General features: G+C 31.4%; 1 protein-coding gene and 1 long non-coding RNA gene across 2 annotated transcripts; one reads left to right on the forward strand and one right to left on the reverse strand.

Annotated features, from left to right (window-relative positions):
- Nucleotides 1-3300: 3300 nt before the first annotated feature.
- LOC126745974 (uncharacterized) lies at nucleotides 3301-4674 on the reverse strand. The gene is made up of 2 exons (XR_007663760.1): nucleotides 4583-4674; nucleotides 3301-3606 (listed from the first exon to the last, which is right to left on the reverse strand). It is a non-coding gene; the product is annotated as an uncharacterized LOC126745974 (long non-coding RNA).
- Nucleotides 4675-7231: 2557 nt separating this feature from the next.
- On the forward strand, nucleotides 7232-27797 carry LOC126745582 (histone deacetylase complex subunit SAP130-A). Its single transcript, XM_050453488.1, has 16 exons — nucleotides 7232-7731; nucleotides 8265-8547; nucleotides 10701-10914; nucleotides 12891-13091; nucleotides 15183-15410; nucleotides 15485-15644; nucleotides 15911-15988; nucleotides 16081-16251; nucleotides 18030-18251; nucleotides 22298-22458; nucleotides 22812-22992; nucleotides 23419-23587; nucleotides 25974-26118; nucleotides 26239-26442; nucleotides 27239-27355; nucleotides 27420-27797. The coding sequence occupies exons 1-16, from the start codon at nucleotides 7494-7496 to the stop codon at nucleotides 27567-27569; spliced, it is 2922 nt and encodes a 973-aa protein (XP_050309445.1). The 5' UTR covers nucleotides 7232-7493; the 3' UTR covers nucleotides 27570-27797.
- The last annotated feature ends 71 nt before the right edge of the window (nucleotides 27798-27868 follow it).

A 27868-nucleotide genomic window follows, 5' to 3' on the forward strand; every position in this document is an offset into this window, starting at 1 on the left:
TATTAATATAAAGACAAAATATGATTGATCAATATAAAGTGCACCGACGATATCGTAGTATTTGCTGAGAATATTAAAAGCCTTGAATTGGATATTAAGACGTTCTGATAGTATTTTTAGTTGAGATGCTGAAGTATTTGGGATGCGCCATTCTGTACCCCTTGATAAATAAAAAAGTTAATAAAAATCAAAGCGTGCTCTTGAATTTTAAGTAAAATCCACGATAAAACGACCGTGTTATGGATAAAGCATCAACATTTTAAGGCACGCGACCTTTTTATTTTATTTATTTGATAGTAAAACAGTTCTATATATACAACATTAAAGGCTATTACCCCGGTCCGTCTGAATAAAGCAAACGGGAGCCACTCGAAAGCACCATTTAAACATGTTCACTAGCAGCGATCAACAAAATAATAAATTCACTTTTACAGTCGGGATAAGCAAACGAACCGGAGTTATGACTTGCAATTAACCGATTATTTTTTTTAGGCATTTTTGTTTACTTTACTAGCCACCAATAACATCGTGTTTTAAGTCGGGAAAGATATTGCACTCAAGTACATTCCCGGACTGGTGCGTTTTGTTTATTTACCATAAAGTTTATTTAATTTTAGCTTAAATAAAAGTAATGTTAAAAATAACTTGAAGGTTTCATACATTTATATAAAAACCACTTGAAGGATTAATAAATAGTCTTGAATACTTCAGATCAGATTTGTTTGTGTCAGCTTCTTGCAACATTTTCTTCTTCTGCTCCTTAAACTTCTCTAACAGTAGCTCTATTAATTTATCCCTTTCCCTTTTAATTTCCTGGCCAGGGGCATGTAGTAATCAGGTTTCCCAACTAAATGTAAAAAGCTCTTGGCCAGTTTAAGTGCTTCTGAACAATATATCTAGTATTGTTCAGGTGTGTTGCTATTTGTAGAATTTGAATTGAAATTTAATAGAAGATTTTTATTTAAACATGTTGAAAAATGCAGTAGAACCACCGATCCTTGAGATTATTGAAGACAATCGCCATGAATTTAATTTGGAAACAGTTTTTCAAGAGGATGAAGCTCGTTTCACTGCAGCAGAAATGTTATTGAGAATATTTGACTAATGGTAGGTGAAAAATCTAAAAAAAAATATTTTCTGCGAAAGATTAAAAGAAAAAAAAAACGATGATATTAATATATTACATTGAAGACATTTTGAATAATATAAGTTAATCTTGCCATAATATTAGATTATCTAGATTAATTAATCAAATCGATGGATAGGTCGTCGAGGCCTACCGAGTGGCCAGCCAGGTCACCCGATCTTACACCTCTGGATTTTTTTTTATAGGGCTACTTGAAACAATATATTTTTTAAACTAACGGCCCACCGCCATTTTGAAATTTTACAAAATGAACTAGGGACCAAAAAGTAGTATTTAGGTTGTTAATGATGTGTGCCAAATTTCCAACTTTTATATAAACGCATTCAAAAGATAAGAGAGCGGGGAGCTATTTTTTACCAACATTTACTTTGATTTTTTGCCCATCCAGAAGTATTTATTTTAAATTTACCTGAATTCGGAATAATTTCTCATATTATAAATCAAAAAAAAGGTAAAAAGGAAGCTTTTCGATCTGCTATTGGCCTTCTTCAATTTATTGTATGAGCACACCACTATTGGAATAGATATTGATACATGAGCATATTCCTACAGGAATTTAAATTTTCAGTTAACTGTCAGTTTTCTACGGAACACACATTTTTTTTAATCCATCTACTTTAAGAGCTTTTGGATTTATTTTTCCATTTACTATAGGAGGACTAACAGCAGTAGTTCTTGACAATTGTTCTTCATGATACTTACTACGTAGTAGCTCATTTTCATTATGTTTTTTCTATAAGAGCTGTATTCGCAATTTAAGCAAGAATCACTCAACGACTAAAATTATTTACAGGACTTTCATTAAACAATCAATTTTTTAAAGGCTCAATTCTTTACAATATTTATTGGTGTGTAAATCCTACATTTTTCCATCCAATACATTTTCATCTTTGTCCAATAATTGAGTGCACCCAACTGCTTGGAAGAATTAAAGATATTCTTCAAGGCAGTTGATTTAAAGTGTCTTGCTCTTTTTTCTTTCTCTGTTCAATCAACTGGATGAAAGAAATAAAGAAACTCATCGAGGCAGTTGATTTAAAGTGTCCTACTGTTCTTTCTCTCTCTATCCAATGATTGCAAAAAATACAATTTGTTTTCTAAGCAATTGATTTAGCATTTTCACCTCGGTCCAATAATTGAGTGCACTCAACTGCCTGGAAGAAATAAAGATATTCTCCCAGGCAGTTGATTTCAAATGTCTTACTTTTCTTTCTCTTTCTGTTCAATGATTGAATGCTTTCAACTGCCTGGAAGAAATACAATTTTTCTTCAAAGTAATTGATTCAGAGTTTCTTTCTCTCTCTGTAAGATAATCAAAAGTATTTTCTTCTCTGTCCAATGATTGAGTGCACTCAACTGCCTGGAAGAAACAAGATATTCTTCCAGGCAATTGACTTAGAGTCTCTTTCTCTCTCTGTTCTGTAATTTAGTGCATTTTCATCTCTGTCCAATACATAAGTGCATTCAACTGCCTAGAAGAATTAAATATATTCTTCTAGGCAGTTGATTTATATTGTCTTTCTCTTCTTTCTCTTTCTGTCCAATAATTGAATGTGTTTAACTGTCTGTAAGAAATACAATTTATCTCTCAAGCAATTAATTCAGAGTTCTTTCTCTTTCTGGCAGTTAATCAAATGTTTTTTCATCTCTGTCGCTGTCCAATGAATGAGTGCACCTAACTGCCTAAAAAAATAAAACATTTTTTTTTCAGGAAATTGACTTAAAGTGTCTTAATTTTCTTCCTCTCTTTGTCCAATGATTGAATGCATTCAACTGCCTGGAAGAAATACAATTTGTCTCTCAAGCAATTGATTTAGAGTCTTTTCTTTTTAGGTACTTTTATCAAGTATTTTCATCTTTGTCTCCTTTCCTATTCAATATATCAGACCTACTCACTCACCCACAGTTCGCCGACGACACTGCCATCCTTTCGACAGGAAACATTGGATCAGAACACGACTCCAAATCCACCTTGCTCAACTTCAAGCTTGGCTGGACTTGAATCCACGAAAAACGACAACTGTAATTTAATGTATTTAATTTAATTTAATTCTTATGTATAAACTGATTTGTTCTAATTCCTTCTTATGTTACTAAAGGTTCAAAGGATTTTATTGATCAAGAATATAGGAAAATAATTATTTATAACTTAGGACTTTTTTATTTATTTATTGAACAATTCCAAAGCATACAATAAAATGGATAAAAAAAATCTATACTACTGATCCGAAGACGATTAAAAAACGACGGCATAATTTTTAACTTAATTTAAAGCCTAAACTGAATTAATTGGGAATTATTTTCCTTTCATCTTTGCCGCCTACACGTCAAAGAAACCAAAGGCATCAGCAGGCATCTTGTTTTATGGTTCTTGAGATCTCATTAATTTCCTTTTCTTTATCCTTTACCACCTCGGGTGATGACAGTTAACATGAAAAAATCCCCAGCAGGTTCAATTACTACGGAGATAATGAAATATCAGTTAGATAAGCTTAATGTCAAATGAATAATATAGAATTTCATGTCATGTTATATAACCAAATCGAATGGTCAGCTAGTGAGTTATCTATATTCTAAAAAGTATAGACAGGGAATTTTATATAGCGCTATTAAATTAACCACAGAAAATTAAAATGAGTCTGCAATATTAAGAATACAAAATGGTTAATAAGTAAAGCTTAATTAGGATTAATTAAAACGTATGCATATTCTCATGAACAAATACTTAACCGACATGATTCATGCTATTTTATTTTAAATACTCCGGGCGGATCACATAATAAATTAAAGCGTTTGTGTACGTAATTAAATCACGTAAAATAGGCCAACCAGCAGATGGGCATAATAAAGCCGCCTGGTAAATTGTCTCATTATTATTTTATAAGCATGGCAATAATAGGAATGTAACTACAATGAAAAATTATAAAATAAAATTGTACGTGTGCATGCCTGGCTTGTAAACATGGTGTTAGATGTTAATTATGAGTTATATGGGACAGTGTGTAGTGTTGATCATAGTAATAGTGGGTCATTGTGTCAATAACCTCCCTAAAAAAGCTTATATGCTATACATGTGATTTACTCAAATCACTCCCTAAGACAATTCTTCTTAGCTATTTTGGTATAGTCTCTTTTTATAAGGTAGTAATACATTTTCTATATATTTCTCTGATACCCAGACAGAAATTATTAGAAGGAACCACACGTTTCACAGAGAAATTCAAATATGGCGCCATATTGAAATTTTAAATTTTCCGTCTTTATATTATAATAATACAAACTCATTTCCGTTTCCGCTTAGTACTACTCCTAGACATTCAGAGGGCGCAACATTCAATGGACGTTTCAATGTTCTATTGACTCTTATGAAAAATCGCTATCTCAAAAGTATTAATCTATGCGCTGAGACTCTTAATACTACTAAGGGATATTTACCTTTCCCTTCAACTGTATACACATGTACGTCAAAAAATTAACATTTATATTTTTTCTATTTGAATAACAGTTTGACAAATGAAACAAAGTAGGCACCACAACAGTAATCAAATGGCTATCTTTTTCATTTTTATGTATCTAAATAGTGATAAACTTGTCATTTTTACTAGTGCTTAATTCATTTTCTTAATTATTATTAATAGTTACTTGAATTTTAAATCATAAAACGTATTTATAATAATTAAAAAGACATTAACATGACTAACCTCGAATTACAGAGACCTCCGCTTATTTGAATAAGAGTTTGATTAATGTAACAAAGAAGGCACCACCGCAGTAGTCAAATGTCTATCTTTTTTATTTATATATATCTAAATAGTGATAAACTTGTCATTTTTACTAGTGCTTAATTAATTTTCCTAATTATTATTAATAGTTACTTGAATTTTAAATCATAAAACGTATTTATAATAATTCAAAAGACATTAACATGACTAACCTCGAATTACAGAGACCTCCGCTTATTTGAATAAGAGTTTGATTGATGTAACAAAGAGGGCACCACAACATTAATCAATTGTCTATCTTTTTCATTTTTATGTATCTAAATAGTGATAAACTTGTCATTTTTACTAATGCTTAATTAATTTTCCTAATTATTATTAATAGTTACTTGAATTTTAAATCATAAAACGTATTTCTCATAATTCAAAAGACATTGACATGACTAACATCGAATTACAGAGACCTCCGCTTATGTGAATAAGAGTTTGATTAATGTAGCAAAGAGGGCAGCACAACAGTAATCAGTTGTCTATCTTTTTCATTTTTATGTATCTAAATAGTGATAAACTTATCATTTTTACTAGTGCTTAATTAATTTTCCTAATTATTGTTAATAGTTACTCGAATTTTAAATCATAAAACGAATTTCTAATAATTCAAAAGACATTAACATGACTAACCTCGAATTACAGAGACCTCCGCTTATTTAAATAAGAGTTTGACTGATGTAACAAAGAGGGCACCACAGCAGTAGTCAAATGTCTATCTTTTTCATTTTAATGTATCTAAATAGTGATAAACTTGTCATTTATACTAGTGCTTAATTAATTTTCTTAATTATTATTAATACTTACTTGAATTTTCAATCATAAAACGTATTTCTAATAATTCAAAAGACATTAACATGACTAACCTCGAATTACAGAAAACTCCACTTATGTGAATAAGAATTTGATTGATGTAACAAAGAGGGCACCACAGTAGTAGTCAAGTATCTATCTCTTTCATTTTTATGTATTTAAATAGTAATAAATTTCCCATTTCTACTACTGCTTAATTATTTTTGTTAATTATTATTATTATTTACTGGAATTCAAAATCATAAAATTATGAACTAATATTTCAAAAGACACTAATATGACTTATGTTGAATTACAGAAACCTTCATCTATCTGATGAATGAAACAAATAGGACACCACAACAGTAGTCAAATATCTATCTTTTTTACTTTTATTTTTCTAAATAGTGATAAACTTGTCATTTTTACTGTTGCTTAATTAGTTTTCCTAATTATTATTAATAGTTACTTGAATTTTAAATCATAAAACGTATTTCTATTAATTCAAAAGACATTAACATGACTAACCTCGAATTACAGAGACCTCCGCTTATTTGAATAAGAGTTTGATTAATGTAACAAAGAGGGCACCACAGCAGTAATCAATTGTCTATCTTTTTCATTTATATGTATCTAAATAGTGATAAACTTATCATTTTTACTAGTGCTTAATTAATTTTCCTAATTATTATTAATAGTTACTTGAATTTTAAATCATAAAACGTATTTCTATTAATTCAAAAGACATTAACATGACTAACCTCGAATTACAGAGACCTCCGCTTATTTGAATAAGAGTTTGATTAATGTAACAAAGAGGGCACCACAGCAGTAATCAATTGTCTATCTTTTTCATTTATATGTATCTAAATAGTGATAAACTTGTCATTTTTACTAGTGCTTAATTAATTTTCCTAATTATTATTAATAGTTATTTGAATTTTAAATCATAAAGCGTATTTCTCATAATTCAAAAGACATTGACATGACTAACCTCGAATTACAGAGACCTCCGCTTATTTGAATAAGAGTTTGATTGATGTAACAAAGAGGGCACCACAGCAGTAGTCAAATGTCTATCTTTTTCATTTTAATGTTTTTTAATAGTAATAAGCTTGCTGTTTTTAATAGTGCTTAATTAATATTAATATTTACAAATATGTTAAATCATAAAACATATTTCTGATCGTTTAACTAATTATATAAACAAACAAAATATTGGTGCAGTCAAATGTCAATAGAAAACAGGCGTGAAGTTAGCTAGACGTTTTAAAACCCCGACGCATCCATCGCTTTTAGCAATGGGAACCCAATCTCGATATTAGATATTCAAGCTTAATTTAGTGAATTGTGCGATAAGGGATTTTTGTGGAATCAAGCTGAAAAATCGAATTTGCTAAAAATTAGCCGACTGATCGAATATCGTACTCGTATGGTCCTGGCTTAACTTTCGGTCAAATGGGAAAATCGAAAGCACTAACGGCAACGCTGTTAACGCATCGTTGTCACATTTCCACTCGTAAAAGATCGCCATCAAAAGACTTTTGAAGTTTGTTTTCAAAATGCAAAAAAGTTTGATCTAAATTTGGGCGCTCATAAAACAACCCCTTTAATTAATCAAACACTTAATAAGATGCTTTAAATTCACAGTTAAATGGTGCATAAAGATTCATTCACGTATGATCGATAGAACAAACACATAGGATTTGTAGCTTCTATCTACTAAATGGTGCTTTTCTTTTTTTTCTGGAGCTTTGTGTAGTTATGGTAAAATTTTAAATACAAAAATGAGTGCCAATAGTGAGGAGGATAAGGACTTACAGAAGGGTGTTCCCTTGGACTTGGCAAGAACTCAGATCACAGCAGTGAGGACTGTGGAAAGTAATAAAGCTCCTTTGGTGATGACCAGCCAAGCCCTAAGGTCTGTGAGAGTTTTGACTCAGAATGTTTCGTCTAGCAGCAATCCTGCCGGTGTAGGACAGACGATTATTACTAACTTGGTGCCAGGAGCAGTAATAAAACAAGGTAAAGGACAAGGCTGTTAACTTAATTTTATCCAGATTTCTAATTTTTTTTTCTTCAATAAACATACATCAAAATTTCTTGGCCAGTATACATGTGTGTCTTGCCATTTTTTTCCTTTAAGTATATTCACCATATTGTTTCAGTTTATAGGTTTAAAACATCTTTGTGCTAGTGCAACACATTCAACAGTGATGCTTTCACCTACTTTCTTCCACATATTCCAGAAATGAAACTAAAAATTTACTTATTAGATATTAAAATTCAAATTTGCTTCCATAGAGGCACACAAAAGCATGCTGTTAGTTTTTTGGTAGTTTATATCAATTTAAAACAATAATACTAAATAAACTGAAATAGACCTGAACTGACCAGTAATATGTTAAATTTTTATTATTCTATTTTATTGGTGCTAAAAAGTGTATGATATATTTACTTGTTTTTATATTTTACATTTTTTGGTATCTTAAGTGAGTATCTGTAAGTGGTAAGCTATACATACATTTAACATAATTTTTATCAAACTTTATTTAAAGATTCCGGTCGAACCCAAATAACCGGTATAGTCGGTGGATCACAATCTCAGAACCATCCCCAATCTACCGCAGGGATTTCAGTGCAAAGGCCCACCCAAATAACCCTATCGGCCACCCCTTTAGTTGCAGCCCAAAATTCCACAGGAACCACATACCATGTGCCTAGAGGACCAGCGGTTGTCGCCAATCTTGCCGCACCTAGAAGTAACGTTTCTACTGTGAGAACTCCACTTGTTGTCACCGCACAGAATAGTCAGACTCATTCTTTTGTTAGGCCACCTAGGTAAGTTATTTTTTTTATAAAATATTCTCTGATCTCTATATTCAATTTTACAGCATAGAATCATCCCCCATTTGTTATTGTGCTATCAAAGTTGTTAAAATAATAGTTCAAGATTTTTATTATCATTTAAGTCTCTATTTTATTCCTTACACAAGCCTGGTAAGTGTATGGAAAATGAGATATTACTGAGCACACCTCACAATCATAAAAGCATCTTAGCTGCATTGTAACGAATACTTTAATTATATGGAAACAAAGGACACTGACCAATATCATAAACACAGAATGTTTTAAACATACCAAACTATTTTTAAAACATAGTTCACGGACATATGTAGTAATAGTTCATGCATATATAACTTGTAATGTATACACTTTAATTATAAATATGTTTATATAGGGATGTAAATGGTAATTGACTCATATATTTTTAAATATGACTAAATCACACATTGAAGTGTTATTTATCAACATTGAATTACAAAGTTTAGTGACACCTTTCTTTTTTTTACAAAAGTTTCAGATTGTCTGATACTTCAAGAAGGAATTTTAAGTTTAAAAAGGACATACTACTTTATGCAGAAAATGTAAATCTAGTAGAATTCTTCTTAACTCTAATGTAGGCAAATTTAGATTATCCCTCATCCATTTATGTTATATTCTTCCCTGTAATATCCATCTCTAAATGCAGCACTCATCTTATCCACTGAAAAAGAGGATCTGCAAAAGCCTTCTGTTTTCCTAAAAGAACTTCATGAATAACATAAATATAAGCTTTAGAGGACCCTGTATAGATCTTCCCTCCAAACTAACAACACTAAAATAACAGTTCTACAACTGCAACTTAATCTCTTACTAACAAGACAGTCTAGTAATATTGCTAACTCTGATTAGTTACATACAACATTTCTATTTCAGATTTAAAAGAAGGTTTAAAAAAGAATAAATCATATTGGACTTGTACACAAGAATTGTTTAAGAAAAAAATGCTTGGATTCCATCTGGTCTCTTGACCACAAGACACAGTACTCAAACTAATTGAATTTTCAAAATTAATAGAAGTTTATCTGAGGTAGACCAATGAAAAGCATTCAGCAAACATTTGCTGTGTCCTTAATATCCAAGCTAACCTTGTTATTTTAGAAGGAATTTTAAATATGCCTCTCTTTACTTTAAATGATTAATTACTTTGGAACTGTAGAAATGTCGTTTTCTGTTCATAAAAAGCACCTCTTAAAATTTCATGCAACTTCATATTATTTGTTTTTTTCTATATAATCAAACACCGAAGTTTTGAAGAAAGTCAAGATAGAAAGGTGTAAAGAAAATTACCATTAATTTCTAGAGATGAAAAAGAAATTGATATACCAAGGTATTAAACTGCTACAATATGCTATTCAGATAGTCGACGAACCGGTGGTACTATAATTTACATTAAGAATGTTGCAACCCATTCTGTTATATGGAACGATGCGATGGACTATGAATATTGGGCTCTCTGGATCGTTTTACATGTGGGAAAAGAGGCATTGTTGATAGGATCTTTATATTGATCACCTACATCAAATTGCAGACAGTTCTTAAACTACTTTGAACAAAAATTAAATGAGGATCTAATATATCAGCAGTAAACATTTATTTTGGTTGACCTTAACATAGACCTCTTAAAAGAAAACAATGAAGCAAAGCGTTTGAAAGGTATAGTGGCCTTAAGCAGATTGTTAAAGCCCATACATCATCTTAATTTAATTAAAATCTGAATTAAAATTCTATGATAGGTTGTTGAGTAACACCCCTAGCTTGCTTATTAGTTTTAAAGTGTCCCTAATTCATGCCAAAGCCTGAAGTATGTGTCTTGTGGATAGATGAATAGTTAAGTGCCTGGGCTAAATGGCCTAAAATAATAAAAAATAAAAGAATTCTAGCTTAAATATAGGCATCATTCTGTTGCTTTTCTACGTTTCTCACGTATATATAAAGTTTCTGTAACTAAAATTTTTATATTCTTTAGAGGGATAAACTGTTCTATTAACGAGTACATTATATAATAAAATAAAGTTACTATGTCATAAGTCGCTCTATAACCAAAGAAAACCTTCTAATCTAATCGAAGAAAATGATATGTTCATTTGATGTTATATTTGTTTGCTTAGGACTCCGAGTCCAGCCCAGGGCGGCACTGCCTGGCAGCTAGCGACCAGCTCTAATAATCCACAATTAAAAGTCGCTTCCACCGTTTTGAGTTCTCCAGTTAGAGCGACAACAATCACAGGAAAACCGCAGGCTGTTGGACGACCTTTACCGAATCAACCCATACAGACCGTTAAGCCTACCATATTATCTAATGCGATTACTATCGGACAAACAGTAAGAATTTTTAATTTTTTTGCTTTATTTTGAATGTAAAATGGTGTTTATAACTGGGTATATATAATTTTCTTTCAGCACCAAAATATAACGGTATGTGTCCTCCTGTCTTGTAGGACATAGCAGAGAATATAAATAATAAAACCGGAATATAAGTTAAATTTGTTTGGTGGAAAATTCAGGATAGCATTAAGTTGATATCAAAGGTCTGTGTGTATTAATAAAATCATAGTAATAATATTTCTATTTATATATACTTATAACAAGAAATTATTGAAAGATGGTTACATAGTTTTTTAGTATCGTTAGGCCCCTAAAGGCAAAAATTGAATGCAATTGTTGAGATTTTGGAATTTGTATTAATTTTTAATCAATTATAGACAGAAAGGTCTCTATCAATTTTGTGGTGCAAGAAATCCTCCAAAAAAAAAACTATGATTATCCTCCACTATATCTTGATGAATTGTTGAAATAGATGATCCAAGAATGTTCCCCATAATTGAAAAAATCATTCTATTATATCCTATATAGTTCATTTATAGAATAGAATTATTTATAGAATAATTAATTATACCCTAAATGTATTTCGACCATTACTTTTGGATGGCTTGAAGAGATGTTCCTTGGATCAAAATGTGAAGTAACAAGCAATGTTTGTCTGAACCTAGCGCATCCTATATTTAGGTATATAATAGGCTTTTGATAAAGTTTTGGAGTATCTGAACTTATAGTCAATTGGTTCATAAACGGAACAACAGGTTTCATTAAGCAATTTCGAAATCAATCATTCACCACAATCAAGAATAAGAGCGTCAGTTCAAGAATATTTTAGTTTTAGTATTCCTCAAGGATATCTCATACTTTATTACTTTTTACTTGTATTTCTTATTATTACTAGAAACGCAATTCAAATTTAATATAAATGTATTTATATTTGCAGATAATTAGGCGATATTTGTTGCAATATGTATCTGCATATAAAAGAATAATATCATAAGTTTTCTTAAATCTTGACATTGGACAACAATACTGAAATAAAAAATATGGCTTGAGGAATGAGTTTTTGTTGGTAATTTTATGTAAAATAAAGGACAAAAATTAAAATAGTAATTTGAATATTGTAAATTATGTTCTTCATAACGAAACTAATTTCAAATTGGTAATTTGATGTATTTTAGTAGGAAAATCACCTGGAATGAGGTTAAGGTTTAAACAGTTGTACGGATTTGTCAATTTTTATCTGAAAAGAGCGAAAATGTAAATTGTAATTTGCCTTTTACATTAGTTGGCATATGAGCCTGCTGATGACAAATGATCCGGATCACTGCTTTTAATATATTGGTTAGGAAGATCTTCAATTGAATAAAACAATGATAATATTATTGTATAATATAATTATAAAAAAAATTGTTTTAATGCTCAAAGGTGATTTGACCAAAAGAATGACCTGCAAAAAATATTCGATTAAGGTTTATCGGATACATATTGAAATTAGAGTTCGCATAATAATGGTTCAAGGTTTTTATGTATTATTTAAGTCTTTATTTTGCTCTTTACACTATTGGATGATTGAATTTTTATGAATTAACGAATCCTTTTTATGCATGTTCCTTCCGCATTTAAGCACAATTTTAATTAATACGGAATTTTATCGTTTTTACATTAGCAACCAATTTCTTACTCTTAATTTTAGTAACAAGGTCCAGGTTTTAGGTTTCTAATCTATAAACGTCAGCTTTGTCCCAATCTTTGAGAACAATTTTCTCCTCGTTTAATACCGATTCAGTTGTTACCTCGTTTTCTGGGAATATCAGTATTATTTATATAATTTTTAAAATGTGAATTCAAAAGACAAAACCGTTCTTTGCTATGTACCAGTTATGCGCTATATAGAAAACCCATTAAATTGAACTTTTAATAAATTTGTGTTTATGTTGACAATAATAAATGATACACTTTTGTTATTAATTTCATAGATCCATTCTTTCAAACCGGCTCCGGGCGGGACGATGCAAATTGGCAACACCGTCACGTTGGCTCAGATGTTGCCGGCTCGTACGCAGGCTGTCGTCTACAGTGCGAACACCGCGAATCCGCAGTTTACGCCTACGGCGCGAATTACCGTCACCACGACCGCACAGAGTCAAGTCAGACCTTCTGGCCATCCCAGACCTTTGGTAAGTAGAAACAAGGATCCGATTTCTCCGTTTAGTCTACGGTATAATAGAACAGTTAAAGTATATAAAGTGTATTATATACAACTACTGAAGAAACTTGCAATTTTTTTTGATTTATCAAAAAAGCACTTTCTTTTAATTTGCTTATTTTACCAGAAAAAAAAATTATATTTCACGAAAGTGTCGATGTTGTTCAAAGATTGATACCTACTTGAACTGTTACTCAGAACTTCACTCAACTTAAGAGTTCGAAATAGTAACGAAATAAACTCTCAATTACAGGTCTCAAATTTATTAAATTAAAGTCAAAGGATTACACGTGTTTCGCCCATACTAGGCATCATCAGAACCACTTGTGTATTCACTAATAAAAAGAACGAAAAAAGAAGCAGAGAGCAACACTACATGATACAAGTCAAGGGTAGAAAGTCGGTCTCTTTCAGAAAAAAAAAGACTATTTCTTGGAATTAAGGGTTCGAAGACTGGAACATTAACTTTTTGCACTTTGTGGGTAGTTTTCCTTTCATTTACTTGATGAATATCCTGCATTAGTTGTGTGCCAGCACAAAGTAAATGGTATTTTCGTCGCAAAATCTTTTTAATTCCTTAACAAATACTGATGACACACTGAGTGTGCATCTGAAGTTAGTGAAAATGATTCTGGCACTAACAAAACCATCTTTATTGTTTGAGAACCTCTGAAAACTTTTTGTGATACCCCAATTTTTTTTTTTACATATGTCTATAAATTATATTTTGATATCATTTTCGGTAGAAAATGCCATTCTTTCGTTTCAGTGAATAAAATAATTTCTACATAAGTAATGACTATACTTACTGCGTTTTAGCTCAACAGTTTTTGAAATTATATCATGAAGACATTATCTTTAACAAGATAATTAATTTTTATATTTCGTGGTTTAATCAATTATTCCGTCTCATCCATGATTGGAAGACTCGAAGCTACATGGGATGAAACTGAAGTAAACATAAAATCAAATCAAAAACAGTTTTATTACCTTTTAGAAATACAAACAATTACTCAAATAATATGTTTTTAAAGATTGAACTATAATGAAACACTATTTATCATGAATAAATATAGTTTTCTGGTAATCGGAGTTTACTGGGAAAATATTAGAAATAGCAGCAAACGTGCACTATACCCTAAAATAACTCAATAGATAATAGGTAAATTGTAGGAATCAGTGCAAGAATCTGGCAAGCTAGAATCATAGGAATGGAAAGAGGCAAGACTAAAACTGCCATATTTTACATATTAATAATTTAACGTTAAATAAGCTCAAAACAGGAATCAGCTAAGCAGGTCTGTCACAGGTGAATTCTCCAAACATCTTATACCTGCAGCAAGTTGTGCAAATACAACAATTAATAATATTTACCGAAGGTTTTAGGCAGTAAGGAAGGCATATCCTAAGATCTTTAAAATACAAATTCCATGAAATTCTACCGCATCAGTTTGAAAAAAAAAAGAATTTAAATCTTCTGCATTATTTAAATTATTAGGCAAATAGCTGGTTTTATTTTTGGTAAAATTTAGTTTTTTAATATTTCAAAATTCTTTTCCTTTTTTTAATGACATTTGTTGAAAGTAAGCTAATTTTTCCCTGTTTATTGCATGTTTAGTGTTATTTCTTAACTCTCTGTAATAATTTAGAATTTTACTGCTTCATATATTTTTGGCGCGCCTTATCTCTGAGTTTCATTAAATTTTTTATATTGGTAGTTAATCCAAGGAGTAAATGGCTTTTCTTTTATAAGTTTTGTTTTAACAGGGGCATATTTATTAATTAAGTAAGTAATATTGTTATTAATTATCGTCACTTTTTCATTAATAATATCAATATAATAGTACTTCATGTCATGGCAGTTGCTGAGCCTCATGTATCAGTATTGTCATAATCTCGATAAATATAACGCAGGGGTCCCCTTGTAAAACGCCACCTTATATTTTACTGTGATCCCTTAATATACATAATACTTGAATGTTCCCTCATCCCCTTAGGGGTTATTGTCTTATTTTAAACACCCATGTATATAATGACGGTTTTTTTTTTAAATTATTTATAGGGGCCGATTGTAAGTGGGGCCAGATTAGCCGTGCCGATTTCCCAAGTTCTAGCCGCTCAAAACTCGCGGCTAGTAACTGCCTCATCTGCCAATTTAGGTACAAATCAGAGGATATCGGTTGCCTCTATTAGTCAATCGCAACCCGTGTTAGCCAGTACTACGAGATTGGTCAGTACTCAGGCCACCGGTAATGTCGTGGGGAGACTTGCTGTAAATAATTCTTCGACGGTAAGTAAAACCCTCATTATTTTTGAAAATAAACTAGTCTAACTAAGTACTTACGTAACTTGTTTTGATTTTAGGTTGCCGGGACAGTGACAAACTCCAGCAATATATTGACGAGTCAAGCCAGGATTTCGGCTCTATCAACGTTAAATTTACAGTCGATCATGGTGGCCAATGGTAATCCCGGAACGAGGGTGCAGACCACGCAGGGTCCGAAGGTTATTACACAACCGACAGGTAAACAACTTTTTCTTCCATGTATTTTAACCTTGTCTGAGGCACTAAAACTTATAAGATGAATTGACAGAGTCCCTTAATTTGTTATCCTTGATGATGGACATGTTATATGCCCGAAATTTTTTTTTTGATAAATTCAAAACACTTTTAGTTACCCATTGATCTATTAACTCCACTGCAAGAATGGACTACTTCGGTCAAGTTTTTATTTAAGAAATACCATTTTAGACTTAATTTACAACTAATTCGTTCCTTTATTATAATAGCTACGATTCATTTGGCTCAGATACCAACGGAATTGAAAACTACCTCGTCAGGAGCTGGTGCTGCTGCAACGAGAACCAGTAAGTTTTTTGAAAATACACGTAATTTAATATCATGGCAGTTAGTGTAAAAATTTTAAAAAATCTTTGACTAAACTGTTTTCTTATTTCAGTTAATGTGCCAGCATCAATAGTAGCCCAGAGACCCGGTACAGGGGGGACCCCACAAGCCATACCCATAGCTAAAGTTTACACATCAAATGATAATCAGAACACCCCTGGTACCGCGAGTGTTTTAATTCATGCCTCTCTTGCGGCTCAGGCTCCCAGACACGCGTCACCTGGTAAGTTTGGTTTTCCTCATTTTTAGATCAACAAAAATTAGTAGTAGTTGTAGGATAAACATCAGAGAAACGTTTCGAATTATAATTAACTCATTATCAGTCCAATGAAAGTTAGCTAGATATAAACAGTTTTTTTTAATAGGGAAGATACTTTCTTTCTTGCTTCAAGAGTGATGCATTTTTCAGCATAATTTTTTTAGTATTTGATTCATCATACATTCACAATCGTTATTAATCGTAATACTGAGTATAGTATAATTTTAATTCTTGGTCAATTTTGTGGATTTAATGGAGATGGTTGGCTTTATATCATAAAAATTGTAATAGTAGATTACTTCTAAGGTTTGCTTTTTAAGTTACCCTACTACAGCAAAATGTAACCGATTTTAATAATTAATAATAGTAATGTCCTTTATTTATTAACAAAATCTTATTACATGGCAAAGCAATATAAAAAAGCAAAAATTTCAGAAAAGTGACCAAATGAAAATTGTATGATAAAATAAACGACGATATTGGCGATGCAAACGTATGCCTAGAATAAAATTGTATAGATAAAATGACACATTAAGATAGTAAAAGTCACTTACAACAAAACACTTTCCAAGTAACAGTTTGCTTAAATTGTCATTTATTCATTATAGATTTAATATCATCAGAGTCAGCTCCTGGAATACCCCTAGACCTATCCTGTCTTATTATCTAGCGTATCAAAGGCCCTTGACAAGTCAAAATACATACAAAAAATAGTCTACTTTCTCATAAACTTATTCTAAGTAATTAAAAATCGGAATTCTGTTTATGCCGTTTTGTGAATAAAAATACTTTTGCCCTTTTGAGTCTGCCTGGAAAACACAAACACAGACAAAAGGTTTTCATTTAAATGGAATATTTCAGCTACTTCCCTAAGTACATTCACAGTACGTTCATCCCATATAAATGCTGCTGAATACTTATTATTAGGAATATCAAGGAAGATCATCCAGCAGGCCTCACTTTAGAAAAATAGTATTAAAATTATTTTTAGGCTTATATTCAGTATGAGTTAGTAATGCTGGAGAAAACTATTTGCTGTGACTTCAATTACATAACTGTTTAAGAAATTACTTGTTCAAATGCAGTGTTCTTTCCTGTACCTCTTGACAATTATAAATATGTACCTCTGATTCATTCTGTTAGAAAAAAGATGTAGGAAAGAGTAAAAAATCTCTTTGTACAAATTTATTAGGTTTAATATTGGTAATTTTAACGATCTGCCCATAATCACATCAGATAGGTTTGTGAAGTATGACTGAAATAAAATAACACTAATGGAAACATGTAAATGTACATTATCAATTTGTATTTGACCTGATTTTTTAAATTTATACAAAAGAACCGTTTTAAAATACACCTTTTACTATATTCATTAATAATCTATTAATACATTCATTCTGTAAACGGTTTTTTTGCCATACCTGTAAGGGCCATTATTGCAACAAAACCTTGGTAACCGCTCGTCAACTCGCGTCATCAAAAATGGCAGTTTTCATTTTTTGTCAGTTTCATGTAGTTTCTCGTTGGTGTTTGCGAATTCTTTCGGATTTCGATTGGGTTTTTATGTGTGTAGGATTTTTAATATCCTAGAATGTAAGAACGTTAAGACAAATACACAGTAGCACATCGTTAAACAGTCGTTTAGAACAACTAGAAAAAAAAACGATCCACGTCTTAAGATAATTGGCGCGTTTAAAGCTGTTGAAAACATATTATTTTGTCAAACGCGTTCTCGTCTTCAGGTCCGCAGCAAGCAACGATAACGTCAGTACCGTCAGCGAATACGCCGTATTCGTTGGCGAACCAGGAAACGGGCAGTTATTTCTTCGAGAACGCTTCCACGGCATCAGGGGCTTTCCAGAGGACTTTTGTGAGCCAACAGGCGGGCTCGTTTATAGCCCAACCGCAACAGTCCGCTCAAATTATTAAGCCGTCCGTTAGTGGGACCAATCAGCAATTTCAGGGTAAGTTATTGGACGAGTTACACCTTAATTAAAGGACATAATTTGTTCAGTAAATGTGTAATCTTAATATGCAAAACGAAGTATTTCGATTCTCCATCGGGTCCATACTAATAAAATTAGGTACCAGAGCATCCCATAATTTAGTAGGCAAGGAGATCTCTTGTTTTGTACGAGAATTTTGTATTTATTTATTGTTTCACCAAACAAATAATTACAATATTTACATAAATTTGCACAGTATTTTCTTGGTTGAACAGGTTGAGTAACTTTCGCACAAGAATACTGTTTTAAGTTCTAACTTAAATAAAATTAGTGTTTACTTGATAAATCTTGCTTACAACTGCTTCCTCTACTAAATATATTCACTAATATATAATAATACACAAGTAAGAAGCAAATGTTTTCAAAACATTGAGCAGGCAGATGTCTATTGTAAATTTTTTAACTAGTCTACTTAATTAATTGACTTGTTAATTTTTTTTTTAAATTGCTCCAAATCCTCGACTATTGTAATTTAATTAATTTCGAAATAATTTTTTATTTTAATTCTTAGAGATAAATTTTGGCTTTTAATGCTATTCCAGATATTCAATATATTTTTTATTCTTTTTTGTATTAGAAATAGTTTTTTTGTTATCTAGATTTTTTTTTAAATTTTCCAGGCATTTGAAATAATTATCGATTTTCTTCCAGGTCTTTATAGAATTACTTACTAGTCAATGGGAGTTAGGTCTGGAGAGCGAGCATACCATTATTTAATTATCCTAGTCATTGATTGGAAAATATCTTAACTAATAATGTATGCATAAATTGCTTTACTGGAACATTAGTTTTTCCTCAGAATATTCAGAAGTTAAGGGTGTATAGTGCATAAAAGAAATTAACCAATTTTTCTTCTGCACTGTATTCCACTGGACTAAATTATGTTTTTTAGGGTATTGAGTATTAACCGATAATCAACCAACATCGATTTTCTTAAGTTATTATCGAAATTTTACACATTATGCATTAAAAAACTATTCCTAATAATATTATGTGTACTCTACCTATTTTCTTTTGATAATGATCATTTGGGATCATGAATGATACTGAACTGTTTCTATTTAACTAGGTATTCTGTCCTTAAACTCAACCATGCATAGAATGTCAATTTATCGTCTGTTAGGTTATTTATTGTAAAAACCGCAAATTTCCAACTAAACTACTTAATTAATTAATTGCTTATTCGATCGAATTACTTATCGGGAACTAGCACTAGAAATGAACAACACAATGCAATATTTTACTCGTTTTATTAATGATTCCTGGGAAATGTACGTCTACTTATACATGAAACACTTAATATTTGCTCAAATATTTAAAAATTGAATTAAAAAATAAATACAAATTGATGATTAAAATGGCTTTAGGACCTTGTTTTTACTAATTTAAAGTTAATCATTTCAGACTTTTATTTTTCAGTTTTATTCCAGATGTTTTCATTCTTTAAACAGTTTAATTGTATATTTGTTTTTTCTTTAATTAAATGCTCCTTTTTTATGTTTTCCTGACCAGTATCTTTATTTTTTTAATTAGTTAATTCCTCCTTCCAGGCAATTAGAAATTTTTTTAAATTTTTTCATTGCAACTGAATTTTTCAGTATTTTTCTTAATTAATTATTGATTATTTCGTCAAGGCAGTTGGAGCAATTTTCAATTTTTTTCGATGTCACCAAATTTAATGATTAATTATTCCTTAGTTAATTAATTATTTCTTCCTGGAACTTAACTACTTAAATACTTAGATTTTTTTAAATTCTTATATTGGTTTTTTTATTGACTAAATTTTTCCTCCTGGTAATTGGATTAATTTTGATTTTTTCCTAAAAAATTAATGCAATGTCTATTTTTTTAATTAATTAAATATTTCGTCAAGGCACTTGAGGCGACCTTTTTCACGTTTACTTAAAATCAGAGAAATCCTATTTATTAACAGCTTAATTAAATTTCTATTTCTTAATTAATTAAACGCGTCTTCCAAGTTGATAAAATAATTATAACTTTTTTCCCTGGTAGGTGATTAATTTCTAATTGTGGTAATTAAAACTCTTGTAAATAACAATTTGCAATTATCTTTTGTTATTTTTAAAATTTTCTAGACAGTTGTTACAATTTTGGCTTCTTTCTGTATTTTTCAGACGCCTGGAATATTTTTTAATTAATTAATTGTGTTGGAAATTATTGTTTAAAAATTACTCCAGGCCCCCAACTATTAACTAAATTAATTTTGAAGCCATTTTTCAGACATTGCAAGTTAACTCTTCCAGACCTCATAACCCTCATAAATCATTTTTAGTTGCTTTTAGATATTTAAACTAATTTTTGCTCATTCAAAGATATTTAATACTTATGATATTTCATTTATATATAAAAGAAAAAATAGTTAGTGGAGTTGACAAAGGCGTTTGATAACGTGCAATGGATGGCTTAAAAATGATTTTATTAAAAAACTACGGTAAGTAGGTCAATGGGACCAATTGAATTGGATTTGAAATTGAATGCCCTAAAAACAACAGTTCACTTCTGATTGACTTATTGGGATTCAAACTTGATTTACTCAAAATCTGCTCAAGGCCACTTAATAGAACCAATTGCATTAGGTTTGGTATTGAAAGCGCTGAAAATGGTCTTTAAGGTCCAAGGGTCTTTGATCAACATTTTTCGGGACCACATGTCCTATTTAGCAAATAATAGAGACCTTAACATTAAAAAATTGCAAGGAAAGAAAACAAGTTAGTAGATTAATCTAAAAAGACCGCTATGACAATACTACTTATTGAAAATCAAAAAGTGATTTTTTAATATATTTTTAAAACGCGAAATAGACATAGAAATGTAGTTATTAACAAAAGTATTAAATAATTCGGGCAAATTATAGGAGAATAATCTTTTAAAGAGTTTTTTGCGATGTTTACATAATATAAATTTAAACTATGGATATTCCGTTTAAATATAACAAGGCATTTGACGTTTTATAATTTTAAAACCTAAACAATACAAAAATTATTCATATTTAGCCAATTAGATCTTCAAAGTTATGGTGTAATTTTAGTTCGTCCATTTAGGTCATACTTAAGTCTGACATATGCATTTTTGCACTTTTGGAATCCATGACTAGGCCTAAAACAGAGGCAGATAAAGCGATATTATTTAGCAAAATGTTTAAATTTTCCTTACAGAGGGAAACTTGGTTATCATTGTCAAATTATAAAACAGATTAATTTTAAGCACATTTGTGGTATTTACAGTTAATTTGTTTTTTTAAGAAAGAGAAATATAACTGCATATCGTTAGCATAAAAGTGAGATCTGAAATCTTTAACACATTACAAGTACAAATGGTCCAATTATGCTACATTACATGCTACCCCAGACGGGAGTCTATTTTTTTTTCTGTTAGTTAAAAACGATAATTTACATACTACATTTACATCAAACCCTATATAATGTAAGATTAATATTAAAAGTCTATGATTTATCATATCGAATGCCTTGAGAAATTAATCAGTTATTTTACTTTCATCCATGGCTTTAAGAGTATCATCTATTATGTGCACTAAAGCCGTTTCACAGCTATATCTGATCCAGTGTGTTCTTCTATAAATAAATACATTCGGATATGCTTGTATTTTGATTTATTCGTTACTTAATTTAGATTTAATGCGTTTAAGTGTGTTGTTAAGTAAATGGTGTTGTATCTCATGAATTACATTCGTGTAGGTTATGCTTATACGATACAAAATCCAATATTGTATTTTGCAAATTTCTTTATATACACAACTTCGGCCCCTTGGATTTCTACTGAACAACTGTGAAAATTTCGATGAACTACTTAATATATTGCGACAAACAACGTTTCTTTGGGCTTTAAAACCTTGAGGATTTGCTAATTCAAAAACCAACACGTTTCCATCCCCATCTCCTTTATTTTCACAGAGTTATTCAGTAACACCTTACTTCAAACTTCTACACCTGGTTATCTGAATCCTAAAGTTTACAATTTTACAGGGGTCAGGTTAAATTCGGTGATGGTAGTGGAACAAAGTAGAGGTCAGCAACTATCTACCCAGTTTCAGCCGATCGCGGCGAGTCAAGCGGCCAATGAGCAACATCGTAGCGGCAATATCGACACTGCTCAGCACCATAACTCTCAGATGACTCAAAACAAGGTGAGTTGAAGATGACATTTGTGTAAAATTTAGAAAAATCAAGACTGAAACTTCCTTATTGCTTCCTAAAGTTTGTAACACTAATTCTAGTCTCTATTTAATGTTCCTTATACCGCGGATACAGATTAATACAGAACATAATTTTATTTCCATATAAACATAATTTTAATTCCTGTAAATGCTTGGGTTTGATATTCAAATAAATCTGTTCTGTAAATTGCCACTTGCGGTCTCTAAATCCTCTCAGGAAACCTGACTGTTTAAGATTCAATACCATCACACAAATTATAGGATTAAATGCCATTAATAAGATCAATAATTAATTATATTAAATAATAATCTAACTTTCGCAGATGAATTCATCCCCTAGGCCCAGCATTTTACGTAAACGGGACCACGAGGGTTCTCCATTAAAGGCGGCGAAAAATTTGATTCCCACCCTACAGAATTCGAGTCAGCAGCAAGTGCCTCATCCCCTCGCATCTCCCCCGTCGCCTCCCAGACCCGATTCTAGAGGAAACGGTCACACTTCAGGTATGATTTTTTTCATTCAAACTTGATTAATTCCAAAAAGATATTATTATAAAGAATCAGAAAAATCAAAAAATAAGGTTAATATTTCTATGCAGTTAATGTGGAAAAAAAGTGCCTAACCTCAGTAAATTCTATAACATAACTCAACATTTTTAAGATCTTACAAAGGTATCTAAAAACGTGTTTAACTTTTTTTTAAATAAACTCTATCGGTGGACATTTCTTGCATCTACTAGCAAGCTATCAACTTTGCATTTTTGGTCTATACAATTTATTCTTTTGCCTAGTAGAATATATACTATTTACGTTAAAAAAAATTAATAGAGAAATCTTTGGCTTTATTTATAATATGATGTACATAAAGAAGTAATTTGAATTTATGAAAGTTGTCTAAGTTTAATAATTCGCCCTTGAAACGTGGAATAGGTGGAAGCACGACCATTTCGGCGACCTCTAGTCCGGGATTACCGGAGGTCAATGACGACTGTAGCGATCCGGCCGTGATGTTGAACAACCTTAAGGAGGATGAGGAGGAGGAGTCGTCGAAACCGCCTATGGAGATGAGTCCAAGGAAAAAGCCGAGGAAACAACAACTGTAAGTCTGGTTTTTTCTGAAATTGTATTTTTTCTATCTGTGCTTTTGCAGTACAAACAATGGCTTTGATTATAGGCGGACATGCCATTTAAATTTTGTAATTCTCAACTGTACAAAAGGATAATTCATTTAAGAGGCAAAACGGCATAGTTTTTGACTTTCCCCGTGTTTTTTAAGAAATTCACAATTACCAATCAATGTACTTTAGCTCTGATAAAAATTGCATGAAATACGCAATAAATCCTGCATTTTTTAAATGAAACAACCTATTTACGAGGGCTACTCAATAACTTCTTAGAAAATTCATGAGATGATGCTTTTAGCTGCGAAAAATATTGTTTGCTAGTTGGCAAGACTGAAAGCTATCAAAGTTCCAACTTTATGTTACTTAATTCGATTTTTACTGTCGATTAAGGTAAACAACTTGTGTTTTTTGTTGGGAGTTTGGAGCGGTTATTGAACATTTTTGTTTTAAATGCTTACACCGGAAAGAATCACAGCTGAGTTAAATGCAGTTCAGGCAAATCAGCATGGAAATTGTTGGTGACTATCTAATTGAACCTTAATTTCTATCAGTAAGACTTACGAGATTCATCGTTATTTTTTGGGAGATACACTGCTCAAGGCAACAAGAATCGCAATGTTGGTTATGCACGTTAACATTTTAGTTTGGTTGCTCTGGTTGATTTTTTTAAACATCAACATATCGAGATCGCTAAGCTGCAAACTCACCTTTTAGGTTACTATTATGCACTTGTAAAATTTGGTCATGTAACAGTGAAATAAACACCTGGAAGAATAAAGTCAAATAAATACTTTGGCATTTATTTCGATCACAAAAACAATTTTTCATTCCATCCCAGGCAACAAATTGAGCAATGCAACGGGATAATGGGAACACTTTAAATGAAGGAAAAGTAAACTCTCAATAGATAATAAAAACAAGTAGCTAGACCTAAATTGTTTATATGGATCGACTACATTTGCACAAGAAAACCAAACAGCTATAAGCCGATTCCAAAATAAAGGACTAAGAATAATTGTAAATACTGCTTGATTTTTAAGAAATATCTACATTTCTTTCAATGGAGACAGTGGTTCAATTTATAAGAAGGAAAGATCTTCAATATAATAATCTAAAACGTTTCCTCATTAGGCGACGAGTAATCAGTCCCTATTCACTTGAACAAGACAAAAAATTGAAATAGGCTCTGGAATAACGTAAAACCTTCTTTTAACAAACCTCCTTCTCCCTTCACCATTGGCCTAACGAAGCACAAAATGTAAAAAAGACAAATAAAAAGTTTAAAAAAAACAACACAGATAAATAAGTTCAGCCAGAACAATCAGTTGCTCAAAAAAAGTTACACGCAAGGGCTTGCACGATCCTCAGACTTAAACCCTCTGGACTATTTCTTGTGTGAGGTCTTTAAAGTGATTAGTTTTAAGCTAGACCAGTGGAGAATTTGGAAAAATTGCTTGGTGCAACTCAATTAGAAACAGCCTTGGTGTGTTTGAAAGAGTTCGGTACTTGCAACATTATTTCACGAAACTCAAGCCTGTTTACAATCAACAGTATTTGATATATACTGTTGTGATGCGATTTTATCTATAACTCACACAACTGTTGGCACAATCTACTTTATTATTTTTATGTATTACTTTTGTCTTAGAACGTTACGAAAAGATTATATACAGGGTGTCCGAAAAATCAACGATAAGCCGAAAACGGGCAGTAAACTAGATGCCCCTAGAAAACAATTGACACCCCCATTGTTGATCTTTTTACTACTGTGGTTACAAATGTTTGAATTTCTTAACAATTATTTTTAAATTTAACCCTGAATATCCCTTTGATAAATTAGAAAACTAAATTCAAACACAACTGTCTCATTTTTAAGAAATGATCAAGTTATTGCTCAACTTGGGTCTTTTAACCATCATTTCCCAACTTTAACTAACTGTCCTTGGAAAAGAAAATTACTTCACTGTTGGGCAAGTGATTTCAAAAGTTGGCGCATCTAATCTAGATTTCAAAGTGGTGAGATACTTGCTAGATTATTAGTTCAATAGGGATCTATTTTTTTAGTACATAGCCAAATGTACGCCGCTACTCTAAGCTAAGTTAATAATTGTACAGTCAAAATAAATGAAATTAAACTTAAACTCAAGTTGTTTGCCTCAATTCCTGATACGACGTTTTAAATTAGATTAGTGTACACTTTTGCTTAATTTTATATTCTTAATTACAATTTAAAAAAAAAATCTAGACACTTTCTACACGGACTTAGAGATATAATAAGGCGGCTATTAGCAAAACGTCGTCCCACTTCATTGCCTTTTATATCAGTTACACTGATATTGAATTATTTTTTTTTTTAATTAGAACTGGTAACGACGACGAAACCCACGACGATATGCAATTTATATCGGAAAGCAGCGCGGTCAAAAAAGAGAATTACGACTCTGACGGACCGCGTTCGGACTCGACACCGAAAGATGGCGCGCCCGAGGCACCTGTCGTTACCACCGTAAGTTTATAGTTTACATTTTTTTAGGTTAAGTTAGTTTATCATCCTTCAATAATAATAAAAACACTGCATTTGTCTTTAGGTTAAAATTGGTCCACTATTAAGTGCGTAAATTTTTAGATCCGAAAACCGGCGACCGCAAGTCTTTTGAACGGCTACAGACAGACGTGGAAAGCGACGCACAACCACTACCAGCGGTATACCGATGTGAAACCGAAGGACGAGAGACGTCCCACCATCATCGATCTGGCCAATCAGAATAAGGTTCTGGAAAAAGTAAACGGATGGAAGGTGTACCATTTGTCCACCCAGATGGATGATCTGGTAAGTTTTTAGAGGAAGTGATTTCAAAAAAATTAAAGAATTGTTTTTAACAATTTTCAAATCTCTTTTAATCTTCTCAAAGGAGGCACATTCTGACTGACTATTAAAACGCATTTTTTTTTTAATTATGTTGTAAGAAAATTCAAATTCCTACTGTAGTATTACTGCTTTAATTTAAATAAAAACAGTTTTTTTACATTCTATCTAAAATAAAAATAATGTACTTATATTACCTGAAACACGTCCGCAAAATTATTTCATATTGCTGGGCCCCCCTTAAACAATATTGTTGATTATTTTTAAAAAGTAATTTTTATATAAAACCGTTCGGAAAATTCAGTTTTTACGCTTTTAGTTCATTCCACGTTTTATTTAAAAAAAAAGAAGCATTTTAAGGTCGCAAGTTTATCTTGTTATAGAAAATAAATCGGAACTGTTAAAAAAATCTAAATTACCTTGTAACAGCTATAATCGTCCCATTACCTCAAAAGTAGTAACACATATTCTCTCGAAGTAACGACAGCTTTACAACGTTCTTCCTCAAAAAAGGGAACCACAGTCTTTTCCAGGCTTGGCTAAATGAGTTCCAGAAAAAGAATTTTAATGCTTCTCTATGGAATAGCTGAATTGTTGATATTTTTCTTTTTTCTATTGCGTCATAAAATGTGCGCTGATTGATGTATAATATTAGAGAAGTATAATATTAGTAAGTAAAGCATATACTGCCTGTGCGAATATTTCTCATACCGAAAGGTTTATTATCACGTTGACTCACTCTTATGTAATTTTATTCCAGGCCGAGCAAGAACAAGGCGTGTACGATCAATTGACTGAACTCCTTAAATTCACCGAATCCGAGGAAAACTCTAAGCCAAACGGCAAAGAAGTGAACAGGGTGAATGAATTGATAAAGGTGACTTTTTCTTTTAACCAATGCTACAGTCCAAAATGATGATATTTACTTTGCATCTTTCTAGGGTAATTTGCAGAGGATTAAAATCATCAACGACGGCATGCAAGACGCAAAATCTCAAATAATGAAGGTGTTCAATCACCAGCGACACGTGAACGACATTTTGAGCAGGTGCGCCAGTAAACGGAACTTTAAAAAGCGAGAAAAACCGTAACGGAACAAATGTATATCGCAGTTTGCCGAACGTCTGTGTAATATTTTTTTGTAAATGTATTTATTGATTTTAAGAACTACCAAGTAGTGATAGATGCAATCCTCTTTATCATAAACACGTTTTTATAAAGCATTTTTCTCAAGAAGAGTTTATTTAGCATAAGCGTAATAATTTGACTGTAAGTATATTAGTATATTGTGTTAAATATATAGCGATTTTATTATGAAAGACGTTTTTTTATTTAATCATGCTTATCACGCCATATGCTCTAACCATTGGTTGAAAATTGGTAGTTTGAA

Source organism: Anthonomus grandis, chromosome 16, assembly GCF_022605725.1.
Source record: "Anthonomus grandis grandis chromosome 16, icAntGran1.3, whole genome shotgun sequence".
Lineage (NCBI taxonomy): Eukaryota > Metazoa > Arthropoda > Insecta > Coleoptera > Curculionidae > Anthonomus > Anthonomus grandis.